This window comes from Apus apus, chromosome 5, assembly GCF_020740795.1.
Source record: "Apus apus isolate bApuApu2 chromosome 5, bApuApu2.pri.cur, whole genome shotgun sequence".
In the NCBI taxonomy this organism is placed as follows: Eukaryota; Metazoa; Chordata; class Aves; order Apodiformes; family Apodidae; genus Apus; species Apus apus.
This window is the reverse complement of record NC_067286.1, coordinates 56,108,304-56,128,028: the sequence shown is the minus strand read 5'-3', so window position 1 is coordinate 56,128,028 and position 19,725 is coordinate 56,108,304. Positions and strand designations below refer to the sequence as shown.

At 46.5% G+C, this 19,725-nt stretch overlaps 1 protein-coding gene across 1 annotated transcript in view; it reads right to left on the bottom strand.

The window, feature by feature from the left end:
• KIF26A (kinesin family member 26A) overlaps positions 1-18,539 on the bottom strand; it is a 100,362-nt gene extending 81,823 nt beyond the window's left edge. The window contains exons 1-2 of the mRNA XM_051621869.1: positions 18,272-18,539; positions 17,888-18,121 (exon numbers count right to left, since the gene is read on the bottom strand). Of these exons, the coding sequence (XP_051477829.1) occupies positions 17,888-18,121; positions 18,272-18,325 (288 nt within the window). The 5' untranslated portion in view covers positions 18,326-18,539. The remainder of the gene's footprint in view (positions 1-17,887; positions 18,122-18,271) is intronic.
• Positions 18,540-19,725: the final 1,186 nt, after the last annotated feature.

The following is a 19,725-nucleotide window of genomic DNA, read 5'->3' as shown; positions in this document are numbered from 1 at the left end:
GATACAAGATATAAAGGATTCCTTAGCCAGCAACCTAACAGCTCCCCGCTCCAAGCACCGCTGAGAACTGCTGGTTGTTGGAAAGTCATTTTGGCCATCCCCTTCTCACCTGTTGTCCATCCTCCTGCATAACAACAGCCATCATCATCCAACAGGTGGACACCCAACAGCCACCATCTGCAGCCACTCAAAGATCAGAGAATAGTTCAGGTTGGAAGGGACCCTTAAAGATCACCTAGTTCCAACCCCACTGCTACGAGCAGAGAGATCTTCAACTAGACCAAGCTGCTCAGAGCCCCATCCAACATGACCCTGAATACTTTCAGGGATGGGGCAGCCACAATGTCTCTGGGCAACCTATGCCTGTGTCTCACCACTCATAAAAAATGTCTTACTTCTACCTATTCTAAATCTACCCTCTTTTATAGAACCATTGAATCATACAACCATTCAGGTTGGAAAAGACCCTTGGGATCACTGAGTCCAACCATCATCCCTACTCCACACAGTTCTCCCCTAAACCATATCCACCAACACCACATCCAAACGACCCTTAAACACATCCAGGGATTGTGACTCAACCACCTCCCTGGGCAGCCTATTCCAGTGTCTGACCACTCCTTCTGTGAAAAAAAAAATTCCCTAATGTCGTCTAAACCTACCCTGGTGCAGCTTGAAGCCATTCTCTCTTGGTCTGTCATTAATTACCTGTGCAAAAAGACCAGCACCAGTCTCTCTACAATGACCTTTCAGGTAGCTGTAGAGACTGATGTGGTCTCCCCTCAGCCTCCTCTTTCTTAACCCTATAGCATTGCCTGGGGTTGTTGTGGCCCAAGTGCAGGACTCAGCACTTGTCCTTGTTGAAGCCCAGACCATTAACATTAGCCCAACCATCTAATCTATCCAAGTATCTCTGTAAAGCCTCCCTATCCTCGTGCAGATCAACACTCCTGCCTAGCTTGGTGTCATCTGCAAACTTACTGATAATACACTCTGTGTCCTTATCAAGATCATCAATAAAGATGTTAAACAGAAATGGTCCCAACACTCAGCCCTGAGGAACACCACTTGTGACTGGGCACAGCTGGATTTGACTCCACTGACCGCCTCTCTCTGGGCCTGACTGTCCAGCCAGTGCTTGATCCAACAGATCATTTGCTCATCCAGGCCATGAGCAGCCAGCTTTTTTATGAGAGTTCTATGGGGAACTGTGTCAAATGCTTTTTGGAGGTCCTTTGACCTATCACTACAAGCCCTTGTAAAAAGTACCTCCCCAGCTTTCCTGTAGGACCCCTTCAGATCCTGGAAGGACACTATTGGGTCTTCCTGGAGCCTTCTCTTCTCCAGGCTGAACCCCAGCTCTCTCAGCCTGTCTTCACAGGAGAGATTACTCTGAGGCTGTCACTAGATAAAATAGCCAGACTCAGCCTGAAAATATCATATGTAAGGTAAACTCCTGAACAAGACACAACAGATGTAACCACTTAATAAACAGATCCATTAACTAGGAGACATCCCTGCAGCAATTAAAACTTTGCAATGCACTACAATGGTTACCTGGTTATTGCTCTGACATCTGCTTAGGCTTTCTATGTCTGTAAGTTGGACCAAAGAGAAAGATAACTGAGTTTATGGAGATACCATGACAGAAATGACAACAAGGTATTGTTAACTGTTCATGACAAACAGCATAAAACTCAAATGAAGCATGGGTTCTGTTGGAAATGCTTAAAAGTTACTGCATTTTATAATGAACCATACACAACCAAATGATGTTTCTCCTGCTGCTGAACAATACTTTCATTCTGAACTAAGGATCCCATTATAAAATGAGAGGAAATTCACAGTCTGAACAATCACAGTCGTGCTGATCACATTTTGAGGCATATGGCCATTTTATAATGGCCATTGGGGACAAAGAACTAAAATTCTGTTGCAGACTCTGAATTTAAGATATTTCACATAAAACTGCATCTCTCAGGAAACAAATAAATTGTTCAGTGTGCAACCTCATAACATTACAGCCAATATTCACCATATGTAAATCTGACTACCTTGAAATATGAATCCTTTTTTCAGTGTAAGGACCCAATTACTTTATAAAGGGTGCAAATAAGTAAAAAAATAATTGTCTGAAGGCACCATTAAAAGAAAACAAATATGAGGTCTGACTTAAATTTATACAGTGTGAGTTACCTCGACATTATGCAGCTACAATATGTGATCCAACGTTCCCAAGTAAATGCCCTGATGACTATTGTAAGTCTGTCATTTAAATAGTTCCTTCCTGTTTAAAATGTAGAAAGCCAAATGCGTTTTCCCACCACTAAGCATTGTGTAAGACTCCTTTCTCTTCCAGCAAGCTGGCTGAAGATGGATGAGGTTCCAAACTGATATCATTTTTAATTACGCGTTTTTCTCTCATTACTAATTTCCTAAACATGTTCCTAATCTTGCAGTGAAATCTCTGAGTGCAGGAGGTGTATCCACATACATCATGCTCTTGAAAATTAATATGAGATAATGATCAGGCCTGCCATCACAACATAACCTGAAACAAGAACCTGAAACAAGCAAGATACACCAGAGGTGATACATACTCATTAGACTCTGATCTCAAGTGTTTCTGGAAAGCAGCTGTTAATGGATAGTTTTCCTCTCTCCTGCATCTTGGAGCCAATAACACAGCTACTGGGGTCGGGGAGAGGGAGACACTTGAAGCAACCCCCCTTTTGCACCTTCCACCAGGCAGTTAAAAGCTTACGACATCCAATGCATACTCACCAAGGTTGTGATGCCCAATGCACATTCACCCTCTTACCCTAAATACTCCACCAAGAAGCACTGTTTGCACAAGGAAGCCGTGATCATCTGCTCCTCCACAGAAGGTAAGCACAGGTATCCCAGCTCCCTCCAGCCATCACGGGTTGAACAGCCCCCTCCACTTAGGACAAGATCTCCTGGTGGGGCTGTCCTCTCCAAAAGCAGAGGAGGAGAGCAGCAAGCGTTGGAGGTTGCCGCACCCACCGAAGAGGTTGGAGGGCACGTGCCCACGCACGCCCCACGCACCGAAGGGGGTCACGCCCCCAGCAGCCGTCTGCATCGGGTGCTTTTCTGGTGGGCAGGAACCAGGACTATGCACAGACCTGTCAGCTTAGGTCAGCCAAGTGCCAGCCATTACACACACGGGATCTGTCTCGTTCCCCAGGTCTCTCTCACTGCCTGCAGGGCACTGCACAGCTGAGCGTGTTGCAGCGTTCTCTCACTATTAAACCAACAGGGCAAGATGGCATCTTTTAAGGGAAAAATGGAAAAAACTGTCACTGGGCTTTCTTCCCAGCTAAAACACCAAATTCTTACAGGAGTAATGCTTTCAGCATGCCAGCTGCCTTTTCATCAGCTGACACTTCCCAAATGTACGGGGAAAATCCTAGGAACTGTTCAGAGTGGCTGACATCGAAGGAATCAAATCAAGCAAAACAAAATAAATCATGAGCTCTTAAATAAGTTCATATATTCTAAGTGGTTTTAAAATATGCAGCAAGTATGTCTCTGCCTACTTACTCAAAGAAAAGGGACCTTGGCTGTTTCACAGCCATGTACCTATGAAGGTACATAGAGGTTAGCAATACTTGAAGCATATGCACTAGAGTAAGGCAAATAAAAACTGGTACCTATATAAAGAACACCAATAGGAGGGCTCTGGTATATAGACATGCAACACATTAGCCTTTAATTGCATGCTGAGCAAAAGGCATATGCTAAATGGGGTAAGTGTATCTAAAAATATCATGCTAGCTGAGCTGCCCTAGATCCCTAGGGAAGCCTGAGCAGAGTGTGAGTAGGCTGGAGCTGGGATGTGTCACTGTACTCACACACATTGCTACAGTAGCTGGCTGATGGAAAAATTACACCATTCCACACTTCTTTTCACAAAAAAAAAAAAAAAAAAGTCAACAGTTACCTAAAACTTCTACCAAAATTTCATCCTATTTTTCTACGTGCTGTGCATCTACTGACCAAGATCAAAGGCTTTAAATCGAGCCTTGACTTCCTCAAGAATTTGATTAAGAAATCTGACTTATTATGGGAACACTGATTCTTCTTGAAAACAAACACTTCTGTTCTACTAAACTTCATTCATTCAGCAAAGAGAAGGAAACACTGGGTGATGCCCCATTTTCTCTCTCCTACACAATCTTGACCACAAAGAGGACAAGTACAAACTAAAGGCTTCATCAGAGCTTTGCTGTGCACCAGTCACCCCCTTGACTGGAACTGGTGCCCACATGGCACCAGCTCTGAGCTGTGCAATGCAACCCTCCACCTCAAGACAGGAATTAACTGACCACTGCAGTCAAGACAAGCCTTTCAAATTACTTCACTGGGTTATGACTGGGCTCCCACTTCTTCTTAATTCTCATTAGCATTTGCTGACACCTCCTTTATAACCAGAGGGACAGGTTCTTTATGAGAAGCTGTTTTGGCTGCCCCAGCTAATGCCTTAATCCACAGTTTGAAGCAGGTCAGATTATCTACACCTATCAAAGACAATGTTATGCTTCATAAGCTATTTTTCTGCTTCAGTAAGGAGTAAGCACGTTTTTATTTCTTACTATGTCTACCCATTACCTCACCAAGCAGCATTATTGTTAGTTTTTCTGAGACTCTGCTAGAATAGGAACATCTAAAACAGGATTTCCTCCAGCTCTGCATACCTACTTACTCCGGAGTAATTAATGACATAGGACTGGATTGAACAAAGACTTAACATCAAATGAGCATTCAAAACAGATGGGAACAAAAATATATCTGCCTGGAACACTGCATCTCTGCTTTGTCTTAAAAAAAAAAATGCCAATGAGGCACAAACTGGCTTTAAAGACCACTTACACAGGATTATTTCCTTGAGAAAAATGAAAAAGCTGAACATGTGCATGAGGACACGTACCCCAATAAGCTCCAAATTAAGATTACTGCAGCTTTTACATGGCAATGTTCAAATCCGATTGTCCTTTTTACTAGAGAACAGATGTAACTTCACTGCTGTCAAAAGGACACTGCAGAAAAGATTCAAGTCTTGCATGAGAATCCTCCCAAAAACCCAAACCAATCACACATAGTCTTCCATGTGATTATAAGCAATAGCTGAACTATCCAAGCTTAGGTAACACTGCTCAACTCCTAAGATTTTAAAATACCTCTAACCAATATTTTAAAGAAAACTTAGAGATGTGTATCTCTAACAAAATTACAAGTGATACTGCTCCAGGATTCCTAGAAGGTGATTCCTCAGGTTAACTCAATTTGGGTGTTGGTTGGGGACATTTAGCAGAAGGACTAATTCCCCTGACAGAATGTGGTTCCCAGCAAAGCCAGTGCTGTGCAGCAGCACATGTCCTGTCCCCATCCCACCACAGGACACTCTGCTGATTGCCCAGCCCTGAAAAGCAGAACACCCTGCTCCCTTCTCCCTCCCCTCCCCACCATTCCACAGACAGACACAGTATGGTATGTTTCCAGGAGCTACCCTGTAAGTACATCTCCCCTGAAAAACAATAGGAATTTGGAAGAAAATTATAAGCAAACAATGAAAAAAGGAGCCAGAGGGCTAGAGACTGTCCATATAATTACCCTATAGAGGGCCGAAGTCAGTAAGATATAGAAGAAATAACCCAAAAGCTACCAGGATACTGCTTGGGTTCAGTGCTTAGCATCCAAAATTACCTTGGCAATCTCTGAAAGACCTCTGTATGGGTGGTGTACACAAAAGCAGAGGCAACTGGCAGACCGGGAAAAGCACTCAAGTAAAGTAAGGATGCTTGAGGAGAAACACTACTGCTCTGTTTAATGCTATCAGCTCCAGTCTGCCTGAGGACACTTCCTACTTCTACCTACAAACACAGCGATTCCCCAACCATTAAGTAAACAGTCTTTGAAGATAAGGTTATTCTAATCTCTCACTGATGTCACTCCTCTATTGTACTCAGCTGAGCTACAAGACTCCTGGGTTAACTAACTCCTTTTAGGATTACTGTAACTCTTTGCTCTTGCACAGATTAGGGAATCCTGCTGAGGTAATAGAAACAAGTTGATTTTTCACACAGTGAATCTACATTCCTTCTTGTGAACAATCTCAGAAATTTTTCAGCTCACTTCTTTAGATGCAGGTGAACTGTTTCTGTACCATTATGCTTAGTGAGGCAACCTTCTGTATCTGACCCTTCACCACTCCCAAAGGAAGCAGTACAGCCTTTAGTAAGACAATGCCCCACACTCCTTTCCAACAATGGCAAACAGGGCTGTTGCACCAGTGGCAAGAAGAATGAAAAACCTGGGCTACCAAGAGGAACTAAAAAGGAAACTATAGAAAGAGAACAAAGAAAAGCAGACATCTTCCAATGCATCACCTCAGAGAACAATGCCTTTGTGTTCTCACTTCCCAGGGTCAAGTGTTTATCCTGCATTGCAGTTCCTTAGCTATCTACTCCACGCTTTTCATTACACCCAATCCTACAAGAGTCAGGCCCTCCCACAGCAATAAAAAGCTCAGGGAAGAACCCAGGCTAGGTCAGAAAAGCCGGCCCTGAGTATAACATACCTTTCATGTCATCAAAAGGCTTGGCAATAAGAAGCTGAAACCCAACTAAAGTCTTACAGCACAAATCAGAGATATTTTGCTCTTGAGCTGCATGTGCTTAGGAGCAGCCATGACCAGAATAATAAAAGGATATACTGCACAAATCTGAGAAAAAGGGCTCAAGCTGAGGTTGAATATTCACGCTCAGTGATAGTTCCAAAGCAAATTTCTTTAGTAAAGTCTGAATATTATCAGCCCGGGTTCTTTGCCTATTCGATAAGCTATGTCTTAGTTATACCAAATAAATCCTGGCACTATTTACACACACACACATAGGCAATTGTGTTCCCACTGAACAGAAAAATGAAGGGGATGTGCTGGAAAAAAGCAGACAGAGGTACTGATACCTACACAGAGAGACAGATTTGGAATACAGACATTAATCCAGTTCTGCAGTCTGGATCCCTCTTCATTTCACCAGTGTAAATCAGCTGAAACTATGCAGTGCCAACAGGTTTCATCTTCCACCTGTTAACACAGGTTTTCAATTCCACTGTCAATAAAAGAACTGTGATGCAAACTGTTATGAAATGAAAATCCAGTGTCATATGTAACTGAAGAGAGAAGTAGAGGGATGTACAGCCAGACTCAGGACAACACATTTCTGAAAATACTCTTCCCTAAACCCAGTCATGGCTCCCCAAAGAGTTGTTACCAAAGACATGGCTACCTTCCACTGCCAAACACCCCTCAGGGAGCCAGAAAGGCCATAAGCTGAGGTCAGGGTGTTTCTACTCATGATCAAACTGGCACAAAGTCCACCCTTCCATGCAAACATCAGAGAAACCCATTCACAGCCCTTGTTTCATGGGCACAACATGGCAGGCTGAGAAACTCTCTAAATCACACACATACTTTTCTAATCATTTAGCCCTTTGTGAAGGTCTCCAATTTTAAACTCAAAAGTATCTTTACCAGAGGCCAGTCGAGCAGCAGTAAAACTGCACAAGGTGGAGGGTTAAAGCATCCCATATTTATAAGAGTATAAGCATGAAATGCAAAAGAGGCCCCCAGGGATCCCAATGCAAGACATGAAGGTGTAATTAAAAACCATAAATCCATCAAATGAAAAATATGTAAACTTAATACATTAACTCATATTTTTCTTCCTCCACCACATCTGTCCTCCTCTACAACTCTTTTGGAGCCTAAAAATAAAAAAATAACAATATCAGAAGAAATATTTCTTAATGTGTGAAATGGAAATATCAATAATAAATGCTTTTTACTTTATTTTTACAAGTAATTGCTGAAAGCAGCTCTCTCAGCAGACTGCTGAGTCTCTGCATATTACGAATTACTTCCACTGTATCTCCTCTTTACAAAACCTACAAAAGGACAGTATCTTACAGTGTTTCCATGCCACTCAATCATCCACACGAAATTACCCTTGTGAGAGCTTGTTGGAGGAATGTCAAATACACTTTCCTACCTTTGCAACAAAATCTTCAGAGACAGACACCAAAACATGTCACTTCTGCATTCACAGTTACAGAAGATACACTAACACCTGAACATTTTAACTGGAGATTCAGGGTTTAACTTTGTATTTAATTACAAGCTACAGGCAAAATAGATACAGGGCAAATTGTGGCCCATGTTTCACCCACAGTGCTGTTTTCAAGGTATCGTAGCTTAAGAAAGCTCTGCAGCACTTGTAGTTCATATTAAGGCTAAGGTACTACTTCTAAAAGGAGTATTTGTGGTAAAACATCCCTTCCATCTTCTGCTCACCAACCAGAAAAATAGCACCCGCATTCCTCAGAAAAGACAGCAACAAAGACACTTGTGCCTCATCTCCATCCTTCAAAGGCCAAATTTTGTAGAGCAAATTAATTTCTTATCACTACTGACTGTTTCCTTGGGACCAGATAGCCCAGGGCCAGGCAGCAGTAGGGAAAGACCTCTCTCCCTCACAATGCACCCAGCATGAGGGCACGCACCTGGGGATTATGTACGAATTCCATCCACAAGGATAGCCAGATTTCTTGACGGCACATGCCACTTGCATGGTGTTTCCGTCCGCAGTTGAAACTTCCACATCCCAGAGTCCCTGCAGACATGTCACAGTCCAGGGATAACAACAGCTCCCCACATCCTATTCTGGGATGGGAATGGATGGGTACCACCAATCAGCACAGTGCCATTGAGCTCAGCCAGCCCACCAGGCTCACCTCCTCCAGGACACCCAGAAGCACTGCTCTGCTGAGGGCCACATGATGTACCCTGGGCACAGCCACCACCTCTGAGCTGCTCAGGAGACACATAAAATGCAAAAGCAGCAGGCAAACCCTTGCAACAATATTGTACTTGATAAAGCTACAGGCAAAGCTGTAGGAGACTGCTGTACTGAAGTCCAGGAGAATAGTAGCAGTGCCAAAAGGAGTAAATACATGCTACAACACACAACAGAGCGAGAACAACACAAAGCAATTAAAGAAAAGAGTACAATACAAACTGAGTACATCTAACTTCCCAAATGACTTGAAACACAAAACCAAACACTGCCTATTTACAGTATAATCAGCACTGATCAATATAAACGCACCGACAGCAACACAAACCACGCTGTAACAAATTGTATGTTGTGGTAAAACAGGAAACACATTTAAACATAATCTTTTGAATGCTATGAGAACCAGGACTAATGCTTCACTTTCACAGTTAATGCTGAGCCAGTCAATGCCCAGCCTAGCCAGAAGTATCACATTTCAGTTTTGTACGGAAGGCTTCCCATCCCATTCACCAAACAGTGTAAAATCCCTCAGCAATATTAGGGGAAGATTTGCAAAGAGCTAAATGAAAATTGATCATTTTCCCATAGCTGTGCAGCGTTCTAAACAACTCTGCACAGGTACTGATAGATGGTAGTACTGGCCCAGCCCCAGCTGAAACTCAGAGCAGCCTGACAAACTCCAGGAATGCTGATCAAAGGGACTGATTTTATGGCTTGACTCAGAAAAAGAGTAATTGTGTGCACCTAAGCCTTTTTTTTTTGTGAGCAAGTGCTGAGATTTGGCTGATTCACTGTATGTTATGGTGATGCATACAACAGTCAGACTCTTAGTGATAAAACAAACACACAACAATGGCATTACACTGCCTAAAATAGGTGGGTATATTTATACTACTATATTTAAACATTCTTTCTCCAACATGAAAATTAACATCTGCCAGCTATGCCTTAAAAGCTCATGCAGCTTCAAAGCAAAGTCAGTCCAAAGAACTGTGCACCAAAAGTTTACATTCACTTTAACGTATCCTAGCAAAGAATACATAACTCCCGCAAGTGACACATTCCCACCACCCCCCTTGCTTGGAGCAATCATCTGAAGCTTTGGTTTGGGGTTCCTCTGCAAAATATTCTTTTTTTCAATTTAAAAATAAAACATTTTTAATGAAAAACTAATAAGTAACACACTTAGGCATAAACTTCAACTGCAGTAGAGGGACTGACACCACTGAAGAGTTCCCGACTTACAAGGCCGCACGACATTTCCTCAAGGCAGCTTTCTAGCTGCATCACAGAGAGGCACAACAGATAAACCCCTTTTAGACAGCACCAGCACAGCTCTAATCCATGTTCCCTGAGCTGATACCGCTGATACCTGCTACTTAAGCAAGCTCTACTTCACCTTCAGTCCCCTCCCACAGCCTCACCACCCCCCTCCTGGTGAACTGGCAGATTTTCAGGACTATCTGTTACTGTCTTCACGGTTTATCTGAAGTCCCTGGCTTTGTTTGCTGTTTCTGCTATTGCGGAGACTCTAGCCCCAGAACCCCCTCCCCAACACCCAGCCTGAAAGTTCATCTGCAAGTCACAGTCTGCTGCTTTTGTGTTATTATATACTCTTACTATGCATATTATGGGAGCAGTCAGCTCTGCTAAGGACTGCAGTCAATTATGCTGGATGCCATACAAGAAACAGAGAGTACCCACCACCAAAAAAAAGAAAAAAAAAAAAAGTGTGGGTTTTTTTTAATGGACAAAAGATGGAAGTATTTTGTCTCTGCTGAGAAAAGGAGAAATAAAGCCCATGGATATTAAGCAGCTTGCCCAAATTCCCAGAGTGAGTGACAAGATTAAATTCAGGTTTTGCATCTTTGCAATGAGACATGATTCCTCCTATTAACAAAGGCAGAATTAGGTATTATTATCTTGAAAGTAAGGCCCACATTTTCTCTCATAAACCACTCATCTGAAAGACTACACAAAATTAGTAGACACTTGTGAAAGAAATCAGCCATTTCCTGATCACGAGAACAGCCAGTGACAGATGATGCCTTCCATTTGGGTATACATTGGACATGTAAATGCAAAATAGTTATTCCAGTGCTGCAGGTCTGAAGTCAGAGGACAGGGAGACAAATCCAGACAAGTTAAATTCCACAGATTTCCAGGAAACAAATAAAAATGAGGATAGAATACTCTCAAATGGACAGCTGCCTGCCGTACTCAGTGTGAGCAATATCCAAATAGATCTAGTTCCTCAAGGTGATCCAATTTTGAGAAAGGCAAGAGCATCGTCATGGAAGAATCTTCAGTAAGACGTGCACGTTTCCAGTTAGATTCTCCTCCTCTAGCCAGGGTGAAGCAAAATCTCCACTCACTTTTCATGACAATGTTGTCTATCAGCCAGCTGAAAACCCAGAGACTAACTGGCTCTTCTGTACATCGGGACCCTCACTGTGGGAAGAAGGATTCAGACCCACAAAGTGCCATTATCCCAGGATACCCGCGCAGCAGGAAACCCACACAGCAACTGTGGGTGCAGTGGGTGATCCTGAAAAATCTAACGGTGGTTTCAGCCATCCCTGTTCCAATATCCTGCAGTGCCAGGTCCAGAGCAACAGCCACTATCAGCTGCTGTGGGCCAGAGAAGAGGAGGATGACTACTGATTCCTAGAGCCTCACTGTGAACAAGTTAGAAGTTGGGATCACTGTAGGTGGAAACTCTTGGCAAAAACAATAAAGCAGCTACTACATATTTCAACAGGTTCAAAGTAACCTCAGATGTTAGGAGCAGATGCTCTTTTCCACCCCCTGGGATTTTGAAATGGTTTATGTGTTTCCTCCCTTTTCCCTAATTGGGCAGGGTGCTGAAGGAATTAGCTACAGAAAGAGCTGGAGCAATATTAATTACCCTCAGCTACCGGGGAGACCACAATACCTTCAGCTAATTGCACAATCCCCACTCCTCCACTTCAGATCCCCCAGTAAGAAGGTCCCTTGCCTCCGGCATCTGAACTGCAAGATAATCCTGCTCACCTGTACTTTAAAAGGGCATGCTCAAAAATCCTAAATGACAAAGCAAACTCATTACAATTAGTTCCTGTGGCCTATCATATAGCAGGGGGACCAGCTCTGACTGAAACAAGGGAGCTGCTCACGTCAACACATTTGACACAGTGTTGTCACTAACCCCGTTATTAGACTGCACACGTACCTGCAATCCACATCTGAGCTCATAGCCTGGAGCACTCCACAGCCAAGTCTCTGCAAGAGCCTCTCTCACAAAATTAAATATTAAAAGTACATCTCAAAAAAATGCCCCATAGTTTCATATTTATTAACTACGACATTACTTTTCCACTTACACATTTTTGAAGTGTTAAATATAGAACATTTTAAGGTGCACGTAGTGCTTGTAGAGAGCCCTAAAAACTGGATTCCTCTAGAGAAGAATCTGTAAAAACAGAGTTCTCCCACCCCATTCCCCTTATCCACGTCAACCCAGCTGCAGAAAGGCTACCCATGAAAAGAAAAAACAGCCCCTCAGTAACAGAGGACCCCAAAATTAGGCAAGACACAGCACAGAGTTTCTAAATCACCACCAGGACTCTCAAATTCCAGGTGATCCCACCACTCAGGAGAAAGGACTGAAATGTTAACAGAAAACAATAGGCACAGGAAGAACATCTCCACAAAAAGTCAGGGTTTGCTTCTAAAAGCTTAGACCTATTCCTTGTGCACCTCAAATGCTGAGAGAAGTCTCAAGTGCTCTGAACCCTTGCTCTTTCAGGGAAGCATGAGCCTGCAGGCAAACACTGAGGACACAAAGCCCTGTCCCCAGCTCCTCCATGTGCAGCTCAGGCTCCTGAGGCACCCAACAGCCCACACAACAGTGAGGACATGGGTAGAGGCAGCCAGGGATCATGAAAGTTTTCCTTGCTACTAGCCTTGCTGATACTGTGCCCTTAGGGAAGACCCACTTGTCACTGTTTGACAGAAGCCACATGGCCAGGGAGTACTAGCTTACTATCACCCAAACAGTATATGTGGAGTTCCAGAGATGGTGCTGCCTCTTATCAAGTCATCAGAGACAAGGAGGAAACAGCTGGAATTAATACAGAAGGATGGGGAGAGCAAAGGAGGTGAGCAAAGCATCCATCCTACAAAACTGTCCTTCCTTGGTTCTACTGTTCATGAAAACATGTGGGGGTTATTTAGCATACAGGAGAAACCCACAGGAAAGAGCATGTCCTTCCCAAAACTTTGTTCTTCATCTCCCCTTCAGGTGATGCAATCAGCAGCACATACAGGTGTACCCAGAGAGCACCACTTTGATCAGAAGCAGGTGTGGTGGGAGTTCAATCAGCACTGTGTGGCATCTGTGCAGCTGAGACATGTCAGTGTAAACAGTGTGTAAAGCCACTGTTATTGCCCCCCACAAGTTTTTCTGGAGATGCTGGCCTTCCTCCAACTCTAGCTGGTGTAACACAGAGTCCTGCCAAGGACACAGGGCAGCTGGGACTTGCTTAGCTTCCTCACATTATTCATGGATTATTAGCAATGAAAGGCTGACCTGTCATGGTCACCAAGGCTCTCTGCAGACCAGGGCTAGCAGCATGCCTCTCTGTGCCCAACCACAGCTTACCTGGTCAATTGGGAATACAGACAATACTGAGGTTTTTCAGGTATTAGAGAAAAAGCATTGTCCAACCCACCAGCAATAAAGACCACACGCTCACTCCTTTGTCCCTCAAACTCCTGGGAAGCTGTTCAGTGATGTGCCTCGTGTAACACACACTGTAAATCATGCAAAAGGAGGGAAAAAGAAAACTAAAAACAAAGCTCTCAAAAACTGACAGCAAGGACGTGGTTGGACTCAAGCTACCATTACGGTATGAGTGTTTCTGCCCCCTTGAATGCTCCCTCCAACACCCACCCCCACTGGCAGCAGGTACAGACTGGGGGGGGTCAGGGTGAGGGTGGATGGAGACAAGAGAAACGAGGTGTCTGAATCCCTTGGCTGGGAGAAACCAAATCCTCAATGCTAATCACTTCCGAAGTGAACTTCTCTGATCTTGGCCTCTTTTTAACACTGATTAAGAAAATTCTTTTATTCCATTATAACTGGGTATGATTATTACTTTCCTGTGACCAAAATACTTATACCCATGTAAAACCCTTCTGTGGATTTAGCTGTGTACCAGTGCATACATTCCTCAGATCAAGAGTTTTCTTCCCTTGCTCATAAGGAATTAGCTAAAACCATTTTACAGTACCCATATATCCTTAAGGCTATTGCCTGCACTAGGGGGAGCACAGAGCTTAGTCCCAGCGATGCAGCTGCAGGAGCACATCTCTCATATTGGTCAGTGCCTGCCCATCCCCTTCCTTTCAGAGCCACCCACCCTGCTCAGACACACACCTCTTTAGAAACAATAGCACATTCCAGTTACCCAATAGGGGCATCACACAAATTGATTAATTAGCATTCGTGAAGCACTGTGAAGATTTTAGGTGCTAAGTATTATTATTACTAATTTAATCTATGTCCCCATTCATTCCACGGCCTCTCCTGTGAAACTGCCAACAGTGATGCCAATTAGCAGTAATTGTTCTGGTGGTTTTGTGACAAGGCTATTTGCCAACTGGGAGGGAGACAGAGACCACCAACTCATTTCCCATGGACTGTCCCACAGCTGCCAACAGCAACAACTTCCAAGCAAAACAACCTGCTCTCCACTCCAGCCAGAACCCTGGAGGTAGGAGATTCTGTATCCCATTACCAGCTCCCCGGGGACACAGCCTGCAAGGCACATACAGAATTTTTAATTAGGGATAAACCAATGCAGTGTTTGGGTTGGTTTTTTTCCCCTCTCCTTCCACTACTTCAGGACATGACCTGGCAACTGATGCTGATACTGCAATACCAAAATGCTAATCTGGAATAATTTCTGATTAAATGTTGTTCGTTTCCATCTTTGCTTGATGAAATCACGTTTTGGTTCACACACAGGCCTCACTGTGGCAGCAAACTGTAAAGGCAGCGGCAGTTAAAAGAAGGGAATTGACAGCGTAGGGGGCAGTAAATCTTGCACATGAGAGAACTCTTTAAGAGTTTTAACACAAGCAAAGAGCTGTATCTTTTTATCAGCTGTCCACAGAGATTTGGAGAACTTTGAAGAGACACAAACAACTACCAGTATTCTGTAATCAATGCACATCATCTGAGCACCGAAACTTTAAATTATTTATATATTTTAAATACATCTAATTGAAAGGACATCAACACATAAACGGTATGAATCATAGCCCTCTAAAGCAATTAGATTTGTTATCCCTGCAAACAGTAAATTGCCTTTTTATTCTAAGGTGAATTCAATCCCTTGTCAGCTGCCCCACGCATGAGAATACACCTCCTCTCTTTCATCAGGAAAGATATCAACAGCAGGAAACTAGCCCTTCTTTCATCTCTGAGTCATCCACCCACCTTTCCAAAGGGTTTTCAACCAGGTGTGGAAATCTTTCTGAATCTGTGCTGAAAGATCTCTTAATTATTATGGCAAAGGAGGTAAATCCTTTGAGAACAGTATGCTCCAAGCACTAGCCTTCTGGTGTTTACTCATCCAGTAGTTGCTTAGCTTGACAGTACGTCAGACAAGCTTGTAAGAAACTCTTTGGATTTTTATTGTATGGGCTTGAAGCTCTTACAGAGAGGAGCTGCTTTTTCAGATGTCTTGTTATATAATTAAACAAGAAAGGAAGGAAAAAAAAAATAAAAGGCAAGCTGCCTTTCTGGCACAAACATTACACAGTGCTCAACCTGCCAGCATATTGCATCAGATTCCCACTGCAAGGCCAATTCCCAGCAGCTGAGTAGCTGAACCCCTGTTATCTCCTGCTAACCTACTTCACACTCAGAAGGCAGTAAGTAGGACTGTTTATTGCATCTTCCTTCCTGAGGAGTTGCTCACTACACCAGAAGAAGTGGGGGTTTGAGCTTGCCACTAGGCTAAAGGTCTCACAAGCGTTAGAAAATGTTGTGGGGTTTGTTGCTTGTTTTTTTTTTTTAATTGAAACATCTAAGATACTGTATGCTACTCAATAAGTAAACTCCAGGTATCTGTTACTCTGCAATCAGGTCTGTCGAGGTTCTGACACTGTGATGACTACTATTTTATTACGTTCCTAGGCATGCTTTGAAACTCTGCAGAAAGGAAGGATTAATTTACCCATCATCGAGTGCTTATCAAGGAAGTCCCCTGAGACTTGCAGGAAGGAGACCACACAAACAGGCCTTTGCTCACAGGTCTCCTCACCTGAACACCTGGCCAAGGCCCCCTGACTCTCCTGCACTGGCGGCTTTTTTTTCTTCCCATGACAGATTCACTCCCAGATAGGACACTATTCTTCAGGGCAGAGGCCCACCACAACAAAGGGAAGAGGGGTTTAGGGCTCCTTCCTGAAGCCTATCACATGGCACTTTACAAGAAGAAATTAAACTCCTTCCCACTATTTGCAGCAATCCAGAAAAGAAAAGGTCTTGCAGTCCTGAATTCAAGGAGATAAGATACGTGACCTTTTACACCACAGAAATCAGAGCCCACTCCAAACCCAGCAAGTCAATAGTGAGACTCCTGTTGATTTCAAAGGGCTTTGGATCCGGCCTCAAAACACAAACCTCGCTGTGCATTCGGACACTGCTCCACAATGCACTTCCAAACAAAACTATATTTAGATTCAATGGGAATTCTGTAGATCATACAGGAACTCTTTGAATGAAAATGAAGGTCAGTAGGGTTTGGTTTCCTCTTCAGACCCTCCCCCCCCATTATTTCAAACATCCAGATAAGCATTGTTTAGAAAACAATACGTTACTTCCAAATGTTATCAAAAACCTAACACACATTTTGTGTGCCCTGAAACAGAATCTCAGGGTCTCCTGTTGCATTTTTGCCTCATCAGCTAATTCTCAGGGATCTCTTCAGGTGTCTAAGCAAGACACTGTATCAAGACTGTTTTTTTCACCTGTATCACCTTTTAAAAGTTTAGTTTCAAAGAGTCCAACTAAATGAAAAGGGGCAGAAATAATAAAGACCTGCGATATACAGCAAATAAGGAAAGGAAAAACTGTGCAGACAACAATACATGCAAATAAAGCTGCACAAGTGTTAAAGGAAACCTCTGGTGTGCATGAGCACGCACTTTCTCCCTTCACTACCAGACACGAAGAGCCGCTGTGAGGCACAACCTGGAGAAAAATGACACAGCCCTGGCTCGCCCAAGGTGACACTAAGGACTGGCATGAGCCCCTCAGCAAGGGAGGTACATTCAAGCACCCAGACAGCAAAAGCCCAGCGAAACCATCCCGCTCAAACTTCCCTCCAGCTCCCCAAACGCGAGTGTGTGATTTCCAGCTGCATTTTACGTGCTCTTCGGAAGGAGGAGCTGAACCGCTGCTACCGGCAGCTTCTCAGAGTTAGGACGAGGGCGCTGCAAAGCCCATCTGCAGCACCCAGCCGGCATCCCCGAACCGCTGTCACAGGGGCTGGGAGGCACAGGGCAGCGGGAGCAGCCCCGGCAGAGCGGGGTGAGGAGCTCGTTTGGCACCGGGGCTCCCAGAACGACTCCGAGCTCCACCGAGCCCGCATCCCACACGGCACCGCACAGCCTCTCCTCCGCTCTCCCGCTCCTCTTGCCAAACTCGCTATTATTTATTTTAACTGTTTCTGGCAGCCGGTGACTGTAACAGAGGGTGAGCGCCCAGCCGCACAGTTTCGCCTTTTCTAAAGCCCGGGATAGGAAATCCTTGAACTTCTGAAGAAGCCTCCTGGGACGGAAAATCGCCTGCTTTGCTGTCACGCTCCCCTCTCAAAACCGCAGGGATGTACACCTGACCCCGGCCGGGCTGGGGGCCAGGCTCCCGCGGCCCCCGCATCCCCCGCACCCCAATACCCACCCACCTCGCCCTCCCCGCAACCACCCGGCGATGCTGGGCGCTGTGCGGGCGCACTTACCGGCGGGGCGTTGGGCGGCCAGCCGCCGGCTGCCAGCCGTGCCGCCTGCCTCCTCAGCTCGGCCAGCTGGGCCTGGCAGCTCCGGCACCAGCCCCGCTCCAGCGGCCGCGGCTCGGCCCCCGCGGCGGCCCCCGCTCCCTCGGGCGGCGGGCGGCTGGCGCAGCGCTCCTCCTCGGCGGCGGCCGGCGGCCTCTTCCGCGGGGAGAGCTCCCGCGCCGCGCTCCCCTCCGCCACCTGCGGAGAGAGCAGAGCTCAGCGCCGCGGGTCGTGGAGGGCAACGCGGCTCCCACCCACCCCCCTCGCGGGGAAAAAAAAAAAAAAAAAAAAAGTAATACAAAAAAAAAAACCAGCCCAAATGCGGGGAGGAGTGTGGCGATAACTTACCCCCGGCGCCCGGAGCTCGGGTCCCAGACCCTTCCTGCCGGCGGCCGCGATCATGACCGCGGGGGATGCGCCCCTGCCCCGCGCCCCGCTCTGCTAGTGCGGTGCCCGGCGGCGCGGCCGGCCCGCCGTGCCCATGGTGAGGCGGGGATCCGGGACTGCCCGCAGTGATCTCGCCCGTTCCCCGCCGTCCGGGCTGCCGCGCTAGGTGATGTTGCTTCCCATGATGAGAAGGGAGTGAAGTTTGGGTTGGGAGAGGGAGGCGGAGTGAGCTCCCCACGGCGGTACGGGGAAGGACCGGGAGCACGTCGGAAAAAAAAACTGGAAAAGTGCTCGGAGGGCAGGAGAGGAGGGGCTGGGCTGGGCGGGGGCGGGTGGGATGGGGTAAGCGAGGCGGGGAAGCTTCGGCCAGGGCGGGATGGGGTTTAGGTTTGGGGTGTGGGGGGTGCGGAATGAGATGCTTCTCCATAGCGACCCTACAGGATAGTCCCAAAACGGTGTGACTAAACCGTGGGCGCTTCGGCGGTTGCCTCCTTCACACCCGAGTACCCAAGTTCGTCGGGAGGGGGGAAAAAAGGTTCGGGCTGGGGGTGCCGGTCCCTCCGCGGTGCGCGGGGCCAGGAAAGCCGCGCAGGCGTCGGCGCCTGCTGCGGGCGCTGCGGGTGCGGACCAGCCGCAAACGGGGGTCGAGCAACTGGCAGAGGGTGTCAGGGGACTGGCGGGGACTCGCTTCCCCCTCCGCCCCAGCCGCTGGTGCTACCCTGAGCGGGGGGGACGGACAGGGGGCAGATGCGCGGTGCCGCGGGGCACAGCTCCCCCTCCCACCCCCGGAGGCCGGCTCCCCAGCCGCTCGGCGAGTGCGATGGGATGTTCCTACATGCGAAAACTGACCTGACAGATGGATAAATTAACGTTCGCAGCTAATTGTCTACTTGGCTGCCGCTCTGGCTCGTATATTTAGCACTTTTTATTTTTTTAAAGGGCTTTTTTTTTTTTTTTTCCCCCAGAGAGAGGACTGTGCGGCACTGTTTGTCATTCCTGCCCGGTGCCCCCGCAGCGGCCGGGCGGGTTGCGGTGGGCAGGGGCCGAGCCGAGACGTGCCCGGGCCCCGCGGAGCGACCCCGCGGGTTCGGCGCCGCCGTCCCTGTGACCACAGCGCCACCTGCCGGCGCCGCCGCGGCGCTGCACACGGGAGCGCCCGGTCCCGCCCGGGATGGAGCCGGAGCCCCGCGGGAGGGCGGCGGGGCCGCGCCGGGAGATAACGGCAGCGGTGGCTTTACCCCCGCCATGCAAAAACGCGGGTCCTTGTGTCCTTCCCCGCCACAGCGCGGGTGGGTGCTGGTGGCACTGAACCTTGGGGTGGGGCCTGCGGTGATGTGAGCAGCGCCGAGCACAAAGAGTGGGAAAAAATATGTGGAGGGGGGAGGAATCTACTTCCCCGAGATGCCCCTTCCCTG